The 15,476-nt window shown below is 31.5% G+C and overlaps 1 protein-coding gene across 4 annotated transcripts in view; it reads right to left on the bottom strand.

Moving 5' to 3' along the window:
• Positions 1-1,091: 1,091 nt before the first annotated feature.
• Positions 1,092-15,476, bottom strand: part of LOC126743017 (protein Wnt-7b) — a 95,375-nt gene continuing 80,990 nt past the window's right edge. For all 4 annotated transcript variants that reach the window (XM_050449936.1, XM_050449938.1, XM_050449940.1 and 1 more), the window contains 4 exons: positions 12,434-12,705; positions 1,985-2,121; positions 1,709-1,932; positions 1,092-1,635 (listed from right to left, as the gene is read on the bottom strand). In XM_050449936.1, coding sequence (XP_050305893.1) covers positions 1,484-1,635; positions 1,709-1,932; positions 1,985-2,121; positions 12,434-12,705 — 785 coding nt within the window. In that variant the 3' untranslated portion in view covers positions 1,092-1,483. The remainder of the gene's footprint in view (positions 1,636-1,708; positions 1,933-1,984; positions 2,122-12,433; positions 12,706-15,476) is intronic.

Genomic DNA, 15,476 nt, shown 5'->3' with positions numbered 1-15,476 from the left:
ATATAAATGAGATTTGTCAGGTTTTTGGCAGATAATTGCTTATCGCTTAGGAGTTATTCTTTTTTCTGATTTTAAGTGAGTAAAATATACAAAATTCTTCCAGGACCGTTAAATAATTTGATTAATTTTCCAGGCAGTTGAAATGATTTTTTTAAGTAGCAACTTACTGGACTATAAACAAGATTTTCGTAGCTTAGAATAGATCAAATTCTTCCATGAAATTAATAATCTAAAGTAAATGAAAGATTAGGTCCAATGTATGGAAAATATGTAAATTGATGTTAAATGATTGGAAACAAATGGAAAAAAATGCAATAAAGTAATAAATTACTCCAAATGGCTCGAATATATGAAAAGTTTCGTCAAATGCCTAAAGAACATATAAATTGACTCGAAAACCTGAAAAACAAAAAAATATTTGAATTTCGTAGGAAATAGAGTAAACAGCCTGAAATAAAAATCACTGCCAATGCTTCAAAGACCATAACTCTTTTTTAATATCAACTACTTTATAACATCAAATGCTTAAAAAGCATAAAAAATTCAGTGTCTATGATCCTTAAACTGATAATAACAAAATAAAACAAAAAAAACAAAAAATCGAACTTAACGAGCTTTTACATCTTTCCATAATTTATCAAAATTATACCATGGATCAATGATCAATTTTATTCCTTTTTTTTATTCTGAAATTCTACGTCACTGATTTGACCGCACGCGCTGTTTGATGATATTAAGCGAAATTAGATCGACTACTCACTGGCATTACTCGTTGTTCTTTAACCTTATCATGTAAACTGGTAAAGCCTGATTGGTTGGCTTCATATCCATTCAAAAAACATTAACGAGAAATTAATTAATTAATTAGTTTGTTAAAAATTGGATGGCTTTCGTCGATTCACTGGAAAGCATACAAAATATATTTCAGAGGCTTGAAATTTATTTCTCAGTTTTTAGCGTAAATTAAGCTTGATTGAAAAAAAAATTAAATTTTAGAGCAAATTTGAAGTTATTTAAGTTAAGTACTTTAAAAGCCTGGAAGATAGAAAAGAAATTTACAATATGACTTTCATATGTAAATAATAACAATATAATTTATAATATTTTTTATTATATTAATTTAAAATATCTCACATTATATTGCTATATCATACACGTTTCCTTCTTCTGCCCATACGTATGTACATTAAACAATAATTCAACTAAACTAAACGATTAAAATATACAAACAATATTAATCTTACTTAACTCTACATTGTCAATAATGCTGATGATTACTTAAGTTCATACGAATACTGTTTATTGTCTATTATTATATTATTTACAACAAATAAATATTAAAATAGCTACAAAATAAAAATAAAATCACAAATACGTTCTGTGCTTTGTTGATTTGTGAAACCTGGACGCAAACAGTTTTAATACTTTCATGAGATTCTTTTATCTGCTTAGCAAAAATGTCATTATTTAAATGATAATTTGTTTATTTGCAAGTGTATTCTTCTGTTTTTTCACTACAAGTGTCACATTCCACCCTACAGCACCAGTGGAACTTGCATCTGCATTGGGTGGTTTTTATGTATTGGTGGGTGTTGTATCCTCTGCCGCAGCACATTAGGTCACAACCATCGGTACCTAGAAACAATGGGAAAAAAATTTATTGCATAGGCAAATATCCTTGGAATTCAAGTATGTAAATTTTTCTTACCTCTTGACGTTCGATTGCACGATCTCCCAACTGTTCCCATACTTCCCGTCGTCACGTCCCTTTCGCAATAATTCGGAGACATTTGCAAAAATATCAGCTCCGCCTTCTTCGGGGTTTTCTTGGTGGGCAACTTACCTTTGGTAAGCACCAAATGGTGGGGTTTACGGTGCCTCCGCATGTGAACGTTTCTTGGATTGGGGCCTTGAGAAACTGCTACCACTGGCCTATAGTCACATACATGATTATATACTTATAGGTGAAATTATTAGTGATTACCTTGCTCTATAGTACTTCTCCATTAAGGCGTCACCTATTTGCCTAAATGTCGGTAAAGTTTTCCAACAGGTTTTCATCGTACAACTCCCTGATACTCCGTGGCACTTACATTCTAGTTGTAAATTTAGTTTGACTATCTGTAATCGAAATAAAAGAAAATATTATTTAATTCATCAAAATATCAGGTAATATTACTCATCAATATTATACACATCGATCGGGAAAGAGAGTTTTCAAATGCGCATTCGCCAAAATGTCAGGTAAGTGTGTTGATTTTATTAGTATACATATTAATCGGTATAGGGCATTATTAAATTTCTTTCCATAGTAAAAATGAGAAAGAACAAGTTCAAGAAACCCATCGAATGGTTCTCACGACCCTGCCAGCCCAAAAAGTCTTTAATTGACAAGCCATTGTTGAGTGATATGCCCGCCCCCTGCCAAAAAACGCAACGTTCCTCTCTTAATTCTCGTTTTTACGCTGTTATCTGAATGAATGCAAACGCATTATGACCGAGGGTTTATTGTATTTTTTTTTTGGTAATTTTTAAATTAATTAAGGTTCCTCTTGGGTGGTATGAATGGTATTGGAATTGTGGGAGATGGTTTTGCATGTTCTCTGGTATGGTCCTTTACCGTATAAACCTGCAATAGGGAATATATTTAACTTTTTTTCAAAATCTGCTTTCTTGAGCTTCGGTCTACTTTGAAAGTTTTTAAAATTACTTTAACATGAGGTTTATTAGCGTGAAAAAAAATTTGAGGCAAATTCTTACTGGAAATAGGAAAAAGCTAAAGTCTAAAAAATTGGGTTGAACTGTCTAAACGAGACAGAATAAGAGATTTAGTTGCCTGAAATGTTAAAGAAAAATCAGGCAGAATATCCTGGAAATAAAGAAAAATTAGTTTCTTATAAAAATCCGCTTTCTAAACCCCAAAGTTTAAAACGCTAGATTTAAGTGCCTGGAAGAAACCAAATATTTTAATTCATAAAAAAGTTTTCAACAAAGAAGTCTCTGTACATTTCTCTAAAAAAAATTATAAGAATGAATAATATAAAACGTTTAAAATGCCTAGAATCTAAGTACAACCCTTTTTGGTCAGACTTAAGGCCTATTTAGGTTGATCAAGTAGTGCAAAACCACCAGGATATTTTTCTTGTCAACTACTTAAATAAGGAGAAGTTGGATGTTTCTTCCAGACAGTTGAGGTGGGAAAATGATTCTTATTATATATTTTTTTGAGTACTATCGAAGAAGGATCTTTCCTGGAAGAAAGGAATTTGTATATTTCTTACAGGCCAGTTGAGGAAGAAAGTGGTTAATTCCTGTCTAGAAAAAAGAACTTTTTCCCGGTGTTCGTTTGAGTGCCTGGAAGATATCTTAAATTTATCTGTATTTTCCAGGTAGTTGAAGATGAAGAAGTAAAAACTTCTGGATTTTTTTAAAAAATACTCGAAAAATTGAATATTTCTCCTAGGCAATTAAAAAAGGAATATTTTTAAAAATCCAGAAAAAAAAGATCTTTCTAGTAATAGCATTTCTTCTAGGTTAACGAGAAAGTCATATTAGATTAAAAAAATTATAATAATTTCAGGCCTTAATGGCCAATATAAAGGTCCTATTACAACTTTATTCGGTTAGATGATGAAAATAGTATACCGTATGAAATTTTGCTTCTTTTGGTCTTATTTATACACACACATTAAAATCAGAAAGCCTGAAGTTTAAAAAAATTGCTTCAAGTGCCTGGAAGAGACCAAATATTTTAATCTACAATAAACTGTTTAAAAATTACTTTAAGTGCCTAAAAAAGTTTTAAAAAGAGGCTTTGCTACCTGAAATTTTGCCTCCTTTAATTATATTTACACTCATATTCGAAACATAAAATATTATTTTTTTTTTAAATAATTCTATTTATTATAGTGTGAAGCCTACAAATTTATTTACCTTACCTTATTGTATTTACCTTAAAGGGTTTAAAAGTGACTTGAACTATGTAAAAAAAGCATTTTACTCGAGATTTAAGCACCTTAAGTCTTTTTTTTTCATGAAGAATCATATTAAAAACAGGGAGAATTAAGTTGTTATTCACAAAATCTGCTTTCTTAATCTTAAAGTCTAAAAAACTGGCTTGAACTGCCTGGACCAAACAAAAAATTATATTAATTTCAAAATTAGTAAAAATAGACCCCAAGTTGTTAGAGAAATAGGATGTCCTTTGTCTATAATAACCTTTTTATTCACTATATTATCACTGGTTTTTAGATAGCATCAAAAATTTACAATATTACGCCTCTTGAATTAAAAAAAAAACTCTATTTCAAAATTAAGTGTTAAATTAAGTCCTGGATTCTGTTTTTAATTTTTTAGGTTAAACAGTCTGTAATTCTGCTTTGGCTGTTTTTTCCTTTTCTACTTTACTCTTTTATATTTATCGTTGTTCTTCTTTATGTTAATGTAATTAGATTATATTGGGTACAATTTATTAGCTTATAAGTATAATACTGTTTAAACACTAAAATTTTATTTCTTGCGAACTAAATATATGCACATTTTTTTAATGGAAACACACAGAAATTTAGAAGTGCATCGTGTTTCCAATAATTATTTTTAAAAAAATCAGGCAAATTTAGTTTATTCTAAAAATCTGCTTTTTAAAGCTTATAGTTTAAAAAACTGGATTCAACTGCCTGGATAAAACAGAAAATTATGTTCGTCATACAGGGCTCAAAAACAGCCTTAAATATATTTTTTTCAGACAGAATAGATTCTATACAAATTAGCAAAAATGTAGTTTCATGTAAAATTTAGTTTTTATATCCAGAATTTTATAAAACTGGCTTCAACTACCTGAAATTTTTTTTTAAAAAATGGGACTTCTACTTTAGTTCCTAATATCTAAAAAGGTGATTGCAAAGGCCAGAAAAAACCAAAATCATTATTCTACTTTAAAAGAGAACATTTTTTTTTACCATCAACGTTTACATCTTCATAGATCTAAAGTAAAACTGTAAACCTTAGGCGTATAAATCAAAAACAAAACAAAAAATGCGTATGTCCCTTACGTTCCATGTTAACAGTAGACACGCAAGGCCTGCGGCCAAACTATTTGTCACGAACATATGCATATAAATCAAGAAATTGTTGTAATGCTATAAAAAAGGCGAATAATAACGCTCCTTGGGCGCCCCCGGGTGATACTCTGTAACACGCCAGCAGTACTGTTAAGTTGTAACATTATATATCATTTTGGTGGTTTTTCTTGTGTATTGTAAAGTGGTACCCACTTGTCGTACCATATACTTAACTATGCAGATTTATTGTTGTATGAGGGACCATGGTACAAAAATGCTAATTGGTAACAACAACTATTACCTAGGATAGTAATTTTAGATAAAGTGGATCGAGTTTATATTTTTATTTATAGCCAGTTTTTAGTAGTGGTACCCGAGAGAACGATCTCATCTTCAAGTCACTTTAGCAGTTCAAGCAAGGAAAGCTAAGATTGTTTTTGACCTGATGTAAGGAAGGACAATCTGAATTATTTGAGCTCATATTTCGAACTGTAATTGTTAAATTGATTTATGCGATGCAATAAAACAAGTTAAAAGAAATACAAAAATATCAGATTTATTTATATTATAGCAAATGTATTTTATACAAATTTATCAACAGGTCTCGAATACCAACATTTACGGTTTTAATTCAATAGATCCTAAATGGGGTGTGGAAATTTACATATCATATTCATAAATTTGAGGTGTCAAGGTTGATTAGGCCATACATACTCTGTGTATGTATTTTTCATTTAAGGGATATTTAGTGTCTATGTTTATAAAACATATACAGGGTATCTACTATAAAAACCGCCAAACTTTAAAAGGTGATTATACAAGTCATTTGCAACAAAAAGTCGCATAACATTTTGTCGAAAAGTTCTTAGTTCTTCTGATATTTAACATTTTTTGATTTTATCAAATTTCTTTGTTTTTTTTTATATAAACAAGAACATCTCCGTTATTCTTACCACCACATAAAATTTAGATATACCATCTGAAAGAGAACTAAATTTGCTATAAGATGGGTATATTTAAGGTTTTAAGTAATTTTATGTACCGGGTTTTATCAGAAGTTAAATGTAACATTTGGGAAAGGTGCAAATTAAGTGATATCTTCTTCGTTGTCGTTTTTCTAAAATTTGGTAAATAGGGACATGTTTTTTTTTCAGAAAAAACTACTGCGTTTAATATGCTTTCCAATGATATACTCATTTTTGTGATAGCTATTTGTTTTCACAGCAATATCATGGGCAAAAGAAAGAAAACCACAAAAATTGAAAATTTTTAAATTCTATATTTCTTGATCTTTTGAGCACCAATGCGGTGAGTATGTATTTGTAGATCTATCTTCCCTAACACAACAACCCCACAAATTTCCATTAGAGAAGCCGTAAACAAATAACATATCGCGATATTCATTCTTTAAGAAAAAAGGCAGGTTTTCCTTCTTTTGTAAATGGCAATGAATCCGCAAAAGAAGGAAATTCACAAACCATGTATTACTTGATTTTAAAGCAAAAGCATAAATATTTACAATTTGACAAGAACTGTCATTAAGTTTTCACTTCAACTTAAAGTAGTTAAATAAGTAATTTGATTTAAACGTGCTTAAAAAAATAATGCCTAGTTTCACAAACATTGAATATCGGGACATCTTAATTATTTACGGTGTCGCAAATGGAAACTCGCGGGAGGCAGCAAGGGAGTATGCGCTTCGTTTTTCTAATAGACGGCAACCCCATAGAAGTATATTTGCAGACGTGTTCAGACGCTGTGGGGAAGCTGGTTCCTTTCGAGGTTTGCGGATTAGAGAAGGTGGTCAAAATGGGCAACGCTGGAGACAAGAACCTGCGATTATGAGAGCTGTTACAGAAAATAGATCTAGAAGTACTCGCCTAATTTGCATCCGTTTCATTTGAAAAAAGTTCAGGATTTATTGCCAGTGAATGGTGAGGTGAGGCTTCAATTCTGTACGTGGTACTTGAATAAGTTGCAAGAGTGGTGAATAAATCAAATATTTTGGACAGATGAAGCAACATTTACAAGAGCCGGAGAACGACTGTTGTTTCACATTTTCAGTATATGATAAGGGTCAACGTATGGATAGGATTAATGAGAGGTCACCTTTTCGGGCCAGTAATACTTCCTGATCGGCTCAGTTCCAATGAGTTTTCAAATTTATTAAATAATGACCTTGTTAACTTCTGGAAGAAATCCCCTTGGCCGCTAGACAGGAACTTTGGTTTCAAATGGACGGCTGTCCAGCCCATAATGGCAGAATTGTGCAAAATTCCTTGAATCAATGCTTTGGGGTGAAATGGATCAGAAGATACGGTACGGTAAGATGGCCGCCCAGAAGCCCTGACTTTTATGTCTGGGGCACGTTAAAATCTAATGTTCATAGTATTAACATTAATACTCGAGACGAACTAATTAATCGATTTAGTGTGTGCAATAAAATGCGACAAAAACGCGTTGGGCTGTTGATAGTGCCAAAAGAAGATGAATCAAATGTATTGAACAAGAGGGAAGACATTTTGAACAATTGTTATAATTTTATGTTTGTTTAATGAAATTTTGATTTTTTAATTTTGGTCAATCAAGAAATATAAAATTTAAAAATTTTCAATTTTTGTGGTTTTCTTTTTTTTGCCCAGGATAGTGCTGTGAAAACAAATAGCTATCACAAAAGTAAGTATATCATTGCAAAGGATATTAAATGCAGTAGTTTTTGCTGAAAAAAACCATGTTTCTATTTACCAAATTTTAAAAAAACGACTATTTTTGCATATTTCCCAAATGTTATATTTAACTTCTGATAGCACCCGGTACATAAAATTACTCAAAACCTTAAGTATACCCATCTTATAGCAAATTTAGTTCTCTTTCAGATAATATCTCTAAACTTTATGTGGTGGTAAGAATAACGGATATATTCTTGTTTATATGAAAAAAAAAACAAAGAAATTTGATAAAATCACAATACCAGAAGAACTAACAACTTTTCGAAAAAATGTTATGCGACTTTTTTGTTGCAAATGACTTGTTTAATCACCTCTAAAGTTTGGCGGTTTTTATAGTAGACACCTTGTATACTAGGCGTGGAAATACAGCGTCCTTTGAACTCGAAGATTCTGTATCTCACACCATTGCCAAATTGTTCTGCAAACGTTACTAAAACTAGTGCATATTGATATTAAAACAATTTTTATTGTAGGTTTGCTATAGGTTGTTTCTGATCAAGATATAAACATTGGGTTTCCTTTAAGTTAATTTTTGATAAATAAACAGTGTTATATTGAAAGGGGAGCCAGAATGATAGTAGCTCAGTGAGTAGAGAGAATTTTAAGCAAAAAGGAGAGACCTAGTAAAACAATTTTTAACAGATCATTGCTTTAAGTTTTAATTGACTAGAAGGCCAAAAATTGCAATAATAGAAAAGTGGAGAGGTTCAGAAAATGTGTGTTCTTGTGAAAATTTTGCTGAATATGTGAGGAAAGCCTCTGCAAGGTTAAACCTTGATCTAATAATGACTGATGAGAAAATTAATGCATTTTATTTACAGTATCAACATAGGATGGATGCAATGGACTTGTTTTACTTGATAAGGGCTTTAGTGGCACCAGTTGTAGAAACCTATCTCCTAGATGTAAGGGAATTGTTGCAATAAAAAGTTAACATTTCATATATACTTTTTCATTCCTCCAACTTTCAGGCAGTTCGGTATTGTAAATTATTTTTATAAAATGATTCGAATATGAATTTTATAAAATTATTTTTATAGAATGATGAAGAATGTTCAACTTATGGCATTAAAAAAACCATAGATAATATATTTGAGAAAAAACCAACCACATGACAAAGATGAAGTGAAATATTTGGGCGTAACAGTTAATTCATTCTTAAAATGGAACAAACATATTTTTAATGTAACAAGAAATCCAAGATTGTTGACATATATGTTTATTTAATAAGAAGGAAAATATTGAAACAGAATCAACTTTATGCACTGTATTGCTTATTAGTGTAATCAGTACTAACATTTATGTTGTAAGGAAATCTCATCTCATGTATGCATCAAAACATTGAAGAGTCATGCCAATACTGCCCATAATGTAATCATCTAAGTAAACTACTGCAATTTTTAAAATCTTTGGTAAATTGCAACTAACTCCTAATAGGTAACTAAAGATACTTCGGTCATCCTTCACTAAATTGATTGAAAATATTAATCCTACATGTTTCGGGCATGTAACATGTCCATCATCTATAACTCCTAATAATTTTATGAAAATCTTGTTCTAAAGAATTCCAAAACTCGTTAATTTTTTATGTGATTCACAACAGGCTCCCCAACCCTTTAGCGAGGCATCAATACAAATTTCCTTTCTACAAGGATCTTTTTTATTTGTCGCTTACTTGTACCTAAGTTTTGTCATCACCATATATACAATTTTTTAAGTATTTAGGAATTAACATTGTCTTGGTAAAAATTTACGATGTAAACAAAAAATCTTTATTGTTAATGAACCGAAAACATAAATACGGGTGTCGTGTTACAGGAGAATCTTATTAAAATAAGATAGATGTTACTCAAAAGTGCCGTGAATAAATTCTTAAAACAAAATGTGTGGTGTATATCAATATAGTATACTATATCAATAATCTAGACGAAGAAATTCAGTATCTTACTAGTAATATTTGCTCATTATTTAATAGACATGCACCCTTTACGACGTCAAAAAGGTCTAAGTCTTATACTTTGTGGATAAGTGCAAATGTGCAGCATTTTATAAAATAAAGCATTGTCAAGTCTAAAAATTTGGTGGATTGGGCATATCCTAGACAGATGCGTAATCTTGTGGTGGGAATGATTAGGCGAGAAAAAAGAAATTATCTGCAATTTCATCAGAACATCAGAGATAGTAGGACAGTTATGAAGAGCTATTAATAATCTAAGTCTAAAAAATGTCCTTAATCGTTCTATTTTTTTAACTCTCCGAGATCAAAACAAAATTAATGACTATTTTACTTCAATTTATAGCCCGTTAGGTAATTGCCCGGAAGAAGTTGCTAATTTTCAGAACAAGCAGTTTAAGCATGATCTAAATTTTTCATTTCGATTAGCCAAAGTTGAGGAAACTTCTAAAATAATCTTGCACATGGTTCTGATTCAATATCAGCGTCAATGTTGCAACACTATATTCCAAAGCTATCTTAAATATTACGCATATTATAAACTGTTGCCTAAAAACCGGATATTTCCCTGGTATGTGGAAAATTCCTCTCTTAACACCTTTGGCTAAAATTATTAATCCAACTAATTTCTGCGACCTTAGACCAATTTCAATTATCCCGGTCATCGCTAAAGTTTTGGAAAAGTTTATACAGCCGCAAATTTATGACTTTCTCACCTCCAATAATAATATTTCGCATAAGCAATCTGGGTTTAGAAAACAACATAGCGCAACATCTATCTCACTAAACGTTACCCAAGAAATAATTTCTGCAATGGATAAAGGTGACTCCACAGCACTTATAATGCTTGACTTTTTCAAAGCATATGACACCTTAAATCATCGTTTGCTTTTAGCTTTGATAATGATTCTCAAATGTTTTTTTAGATCCTACTTATCCAACAGAAGGCAAATGGTGGTCTTGGAAGATCACACTTTTTCAAATACCAAATATATAACGTCTAAAGTACCTCAGGAATCTGTTTTGGGACCTCTCTTATTTCTGATGTATGTTTCTGATTTGTTTAAAGTTGTAAAATACTGCCAGATCTAGGGGATATACGTAGATGATATGCAAATTTATCTTTTTTTTTAAAGCTGAATCTGTATTAGAGGCACCAAATAAAATAAACGACGATCTTTCCAGAATTTCCTTCTTTTCCTCTCAAAATAATTTAAAACCCAATCTTTTAAAGTGTTGTGTTATGGGCTTTACTTCTAAGAACAAAAAAAGATTTGCATTGCAAGTATGGTTGAATGTGCAAAAAATATTGGATTGCTTTTGGATGATGAATTGCGTTCTAAGTTTCACGTTTCTAATGTCATTAAAAAGTCATACTATTCTTTAAAGCCATCGTATGCAAACAGAAATATAATTAATTTTAAAGTAAAGAAAGTACTGTGTGAGTTTTTAGTATTACCTATTATGAATTACTGCAATATTGTTTGTTTTCCATGTTTACGACAAAATCACTGCGTACCGTTTGCAAAAACTGTAAAATCAATGCTGCAGATTTATTTATGGACTAAGAAAGTATGCGCATGCAAAATCTATTCTCTTTGCAATTGGCGGTTTTTGTGCATAGACTGCTAGCGTCGTCTACTCCTCCCTACCTCCGCGAAAAACTTACTTCTCAGAAAAATTAACAGGAAGCAAATCTAAGATTTATAAGTAACGTGTCAATTCCTAGATATTAAACAGCCTTCTTTCGTCATAGTTTTCTGTATAATAATGCTGTGGCAATTTACAATGACCTTGTTCCGAATCCTATAAAAGAAATGTCAGTAGCGGGTTTCAAGAAAAAACTAAAGCTGCATTTGTTAACGAAACAGAATAGCTACATTGTCAGTAGGTATTTCTTATTTTATAATTTTTGATATTTATGGACCAATGGGTGTATATGTTTATTTTTATATTACTATTAGTGTTACCATTATAAATGTTACTGTTTTTTCTTTCTGTTGTGCTATCTAAAATAATTTTGCTTAAATTTTTTAAATAGGTTAAGTAAAGCCATTATTTATTTATTCTCATTATGGTTTTCTTTTAAGAGTGCTAACCATTTTTTGCGTTCAAAAAGTTTTATAACGAATGTCTTGATTGATATCTTAAAAACTGCATATTTCATGTACATCTCTCCTATGCCATTCTGGTATGGGGCCACACAGCCCAGGTACACAAGGTATTCGGAGTAGAGAGGAAAGCTGTAAAGATAATGACAGGTTTAGATTTTAGAGATGCCAGGATATGTATGTTAGTAAGCGTTTGATGACTGTATTATGGCAAACTATCATACGCGTGGAGAATCTGTATTGATAATTTTCTGGTTAAATAACTAAATGAATTTTCTTCTTTCATTTTTCAAACTTCCTACAGTTTGTATCTTTTTCCACAATTGTAAGCAAAAATTTCGGAATATGAGCGAATGATCCTTGGACTATTTTCGTAAAGTAAAAAGTATGATATTACGAAAATCTTTTCCAAACATTCATTCAAGGTGTAAGCAAACATTTCAGAATTATCTGCTATTTTCAGCCATGGTGTCCAAGAAATAACGTCAAATCTTCAAGAGGACTACTTACTTTAAAGTCAAAAATCTTAAAAATGAGCATCCCTTTTAGGAAGAAAAAACCACTTTCCTCAAAACTAACCTTTCTTCCAGCCTTATTGTTATGCAAATTCATCAGACTCCTCTCGTCCCCTTCGAACTCCCGGGCGTCCATAAACTTCCGAGCGAACCTGGTGCCGTACTCGATGTCCACGCTACACCCGCCCCATTTCCAACCTTCGGGCGCTGGCTCCTTATAGCGGCTCGGGCCCTGGCACCCGCATGCGCTGATGTTACCTCTGGCACATGCCGCTGTTATTGCGAAGGTCACACCCGCGCTGCTTATGGCATAAGTGAAAGCCGCTTCTCTGGAACCTGGAAACGACATTTTGTCTAGTTAATTTGAACCATTCTTTTACCTTGTTCAGGCAGTGGAAATAGTTGTTACTTCCTGATTTAGATTTTTTTGGAAATATTTTCTTTGATCTTTAGTTATTTGGAAAAAATTGAACAAGAAAAATTAATTTGCCCGATAGAGTTTTTGTTACTATTTTCAGGTATTTGAATTATTTCTTTAAAAATATTTTCCAGGCAGCTTAATAGTTTTTTAATTTTATTTATATTTATTATATATCGTGCATTTTCCTTTTCATATTTAACTATATCAAAGAAATTAAACAAGAGATTTTGATCTGCCTGGAAAATTTTTTCACAATAAGCATTAATGATTTATCTCAATTTATTTAAAAGTGTTAAAACCGTTTTTTATGTATTTTAATTAGAATATTTGAAACGTATTAACTTTTGCAATTTTCAACTGCTTGAAATGAATTGATTATGAGGAATTTATCTGCCTGGAAAAAATTATTATTATTATTATTATTATTACTATTTTCAATGCAGTGTCTTCAGTAATTTATTTGAGATAATAATTAAAGCCATTGCTTAGTCCTCGAAGTAAATCTATTAAGAAAATTTATTTTTCATCTGTTTAGAAGAAACTTACAAAAAAGCCAAGCAGTTTAACTCATGCCCCATTAAAGCCCCCCTTAAAACAGAACTATATTATAGTGAATAAATTAATCGCAGTGAATAATTTAACCATGTTTCATCTCATAAAACCCATAAGAGCCTTCAAAGCACTCTCAAAAATTTTCAATTTCTCATAACGATAAATATAAGGTCCCTAATGAACCGGAATAATCTCAGGAACGACACGTCGGCATATGTCCCGCTGTGGTGGCCATGTCATCGCATAAAGTTAGATTATGACATGCCCATAGACCAACATCATATAACAAGAACGTCCCGCTGGCAGAATTATATTATGTCGTTCAATAAAATGCATGTAAACAAGCAACATTTACACTGATACGACGTTATTATTAGGCCATGTTTATTCATAAGTTTCATTCTCGGGCCAATCACGGTTTAGAGATAGTTTTATTAAGTGCATTCTTTATCGTGAGTCTTTTATTACTTAAATTAAAGGTTGCATTTACGAGTGTGTCATTAAATAAGTTTTAATTACACACATCATAAAATGATTCCTTCGAAAAATTCATATTATCGATGCCCTCGTGGGTATATATTATGACTCGAATGTAAAGTACCACCTATAGAGTTGTACCCGATAATATGTATGTATATTAGTGCGGAAAAAATTACACGCAATTTTCGATTTCCTTTGTGGTTCAGGTGTTTTAAATAGCCTGATAAAGGGCACGGCCCATTTTTTAAGATTTTCCAGGGACGGATTTTCAGTTGGCTTTTAAATATAGGAAAATGTTTCAGTGGTTGGTAATATCTTAAGTTGATTTGACCTCAATCTCCTATCTAGGTCCTTAATACCACAATCCAGAGATGTTCAGATTTTATAGAAAAGAAAAAGAAAATCCTCCTCTATTGCTCTCTCTCTCTCTTACTATCCCAAGCCTCACTTGACACTGCTAAACTCCCATTTTAGACAAATCTACTGCAACAGCATATTCCATCTTTTTCTCGGTCTACCCATTGATCTTCTACCATCTCAAGGAATACTGTCTTTATCGATCTATGGATTTCCGATCTTACCTCATGACTTATTCGATTCACTTTTGTGTCTGATTATGTTTACATCTCCATACATTGCCACCAATTTAGAAATATGGCATTTTTCCCACTTGCTGCTGTTTCATCTCTATTGGATCACTCTAAAGGCTTTCCTTTTATTCATAAGATTCTTATTTATTTTCTGCTGAGTGAGGGTCCAGGTTTAGCTGCTATATGTAATCACTCAACGAATCAACGAATTACCTACTTCTTCTTTTAGACAAAAAAAAACCTCTTACATGTCTCTTACTGAATGAGTCACTGCATCTAAATCATCCGCAAAAGCCAACAGCAGTTTTGAATCTTGATACACAAAACCTGCATATTCCATCATCAAATTAATAAACTATGATCAAATAATAATGGTGATAGAAGTCTTCTTGTCTAATCCTAATGTTACACTGAATAGCGTTGATGTTCTGTTTCCGTCACTTTCTTGTGCATATTTATGTTAGCTCTTCTAATTTCTTAACCAGTTATATGATTGCCGGAGATTCACGTAAATTTGGTGGACATCTAGGATGAACTTTTTTAATATTTGTCTGATGAAAAAAAAAATTGATCCATCGTTGACCTTCCTGCACGAAATCCACAAAAAGAAAATCGATAATTTTTTTGCCCTAATTTTTAGATGCAGTATTTTAAGTTACGTGAGAAAAATATAATTCCACGTAAATTAATGTATCCATAAAATGAAGACAATTTTGGCATGTATTTATCTTTATCGTGAAACCCAAATATCAAGAAGGATCGTAATGAACTTATAAAGTCCAGATAATATCAAAATAGATCCAATGTGATATTTATTTGATCAGGAGATATGATATGTCCTGTGTCATTATCAATATTATCACTATCATAATATTCTTTCTTTTTTTTACCTCTTCTGATTAAGTTCTTCATCAGTTTCCTTTAGAACCTCTTAGAATTGTGCCTAAATTGTGAAGCCTAAATTATTTATTTTAATCTCCTAATTCAAATCTCTTTATTACTCATTTTGAGGGATTTTATGTTTCTTCTTTTCAGATAGGGGGCACATTATAGGCAGTTAAGCA

The sequence above is a fragment of the Anthonomus grandis genome, chromosome 12 (genome assembly GCF_022605725.1).
Source record: "Anthonomus grandis grandis chromosome 12, icAntGran1.3, whole genome shotgun sequence".
NCBI classification, from domain to species: domain Eukaryota; kingdom Metazoa; phylum Arthropoda; class Insecta; order Coleoptera; family Curculionidae; genus Anthonomus; species Anthonomus grandis.
This window is presented reverse-complemented; position numbering and strand designations above follow the sequence as displayed.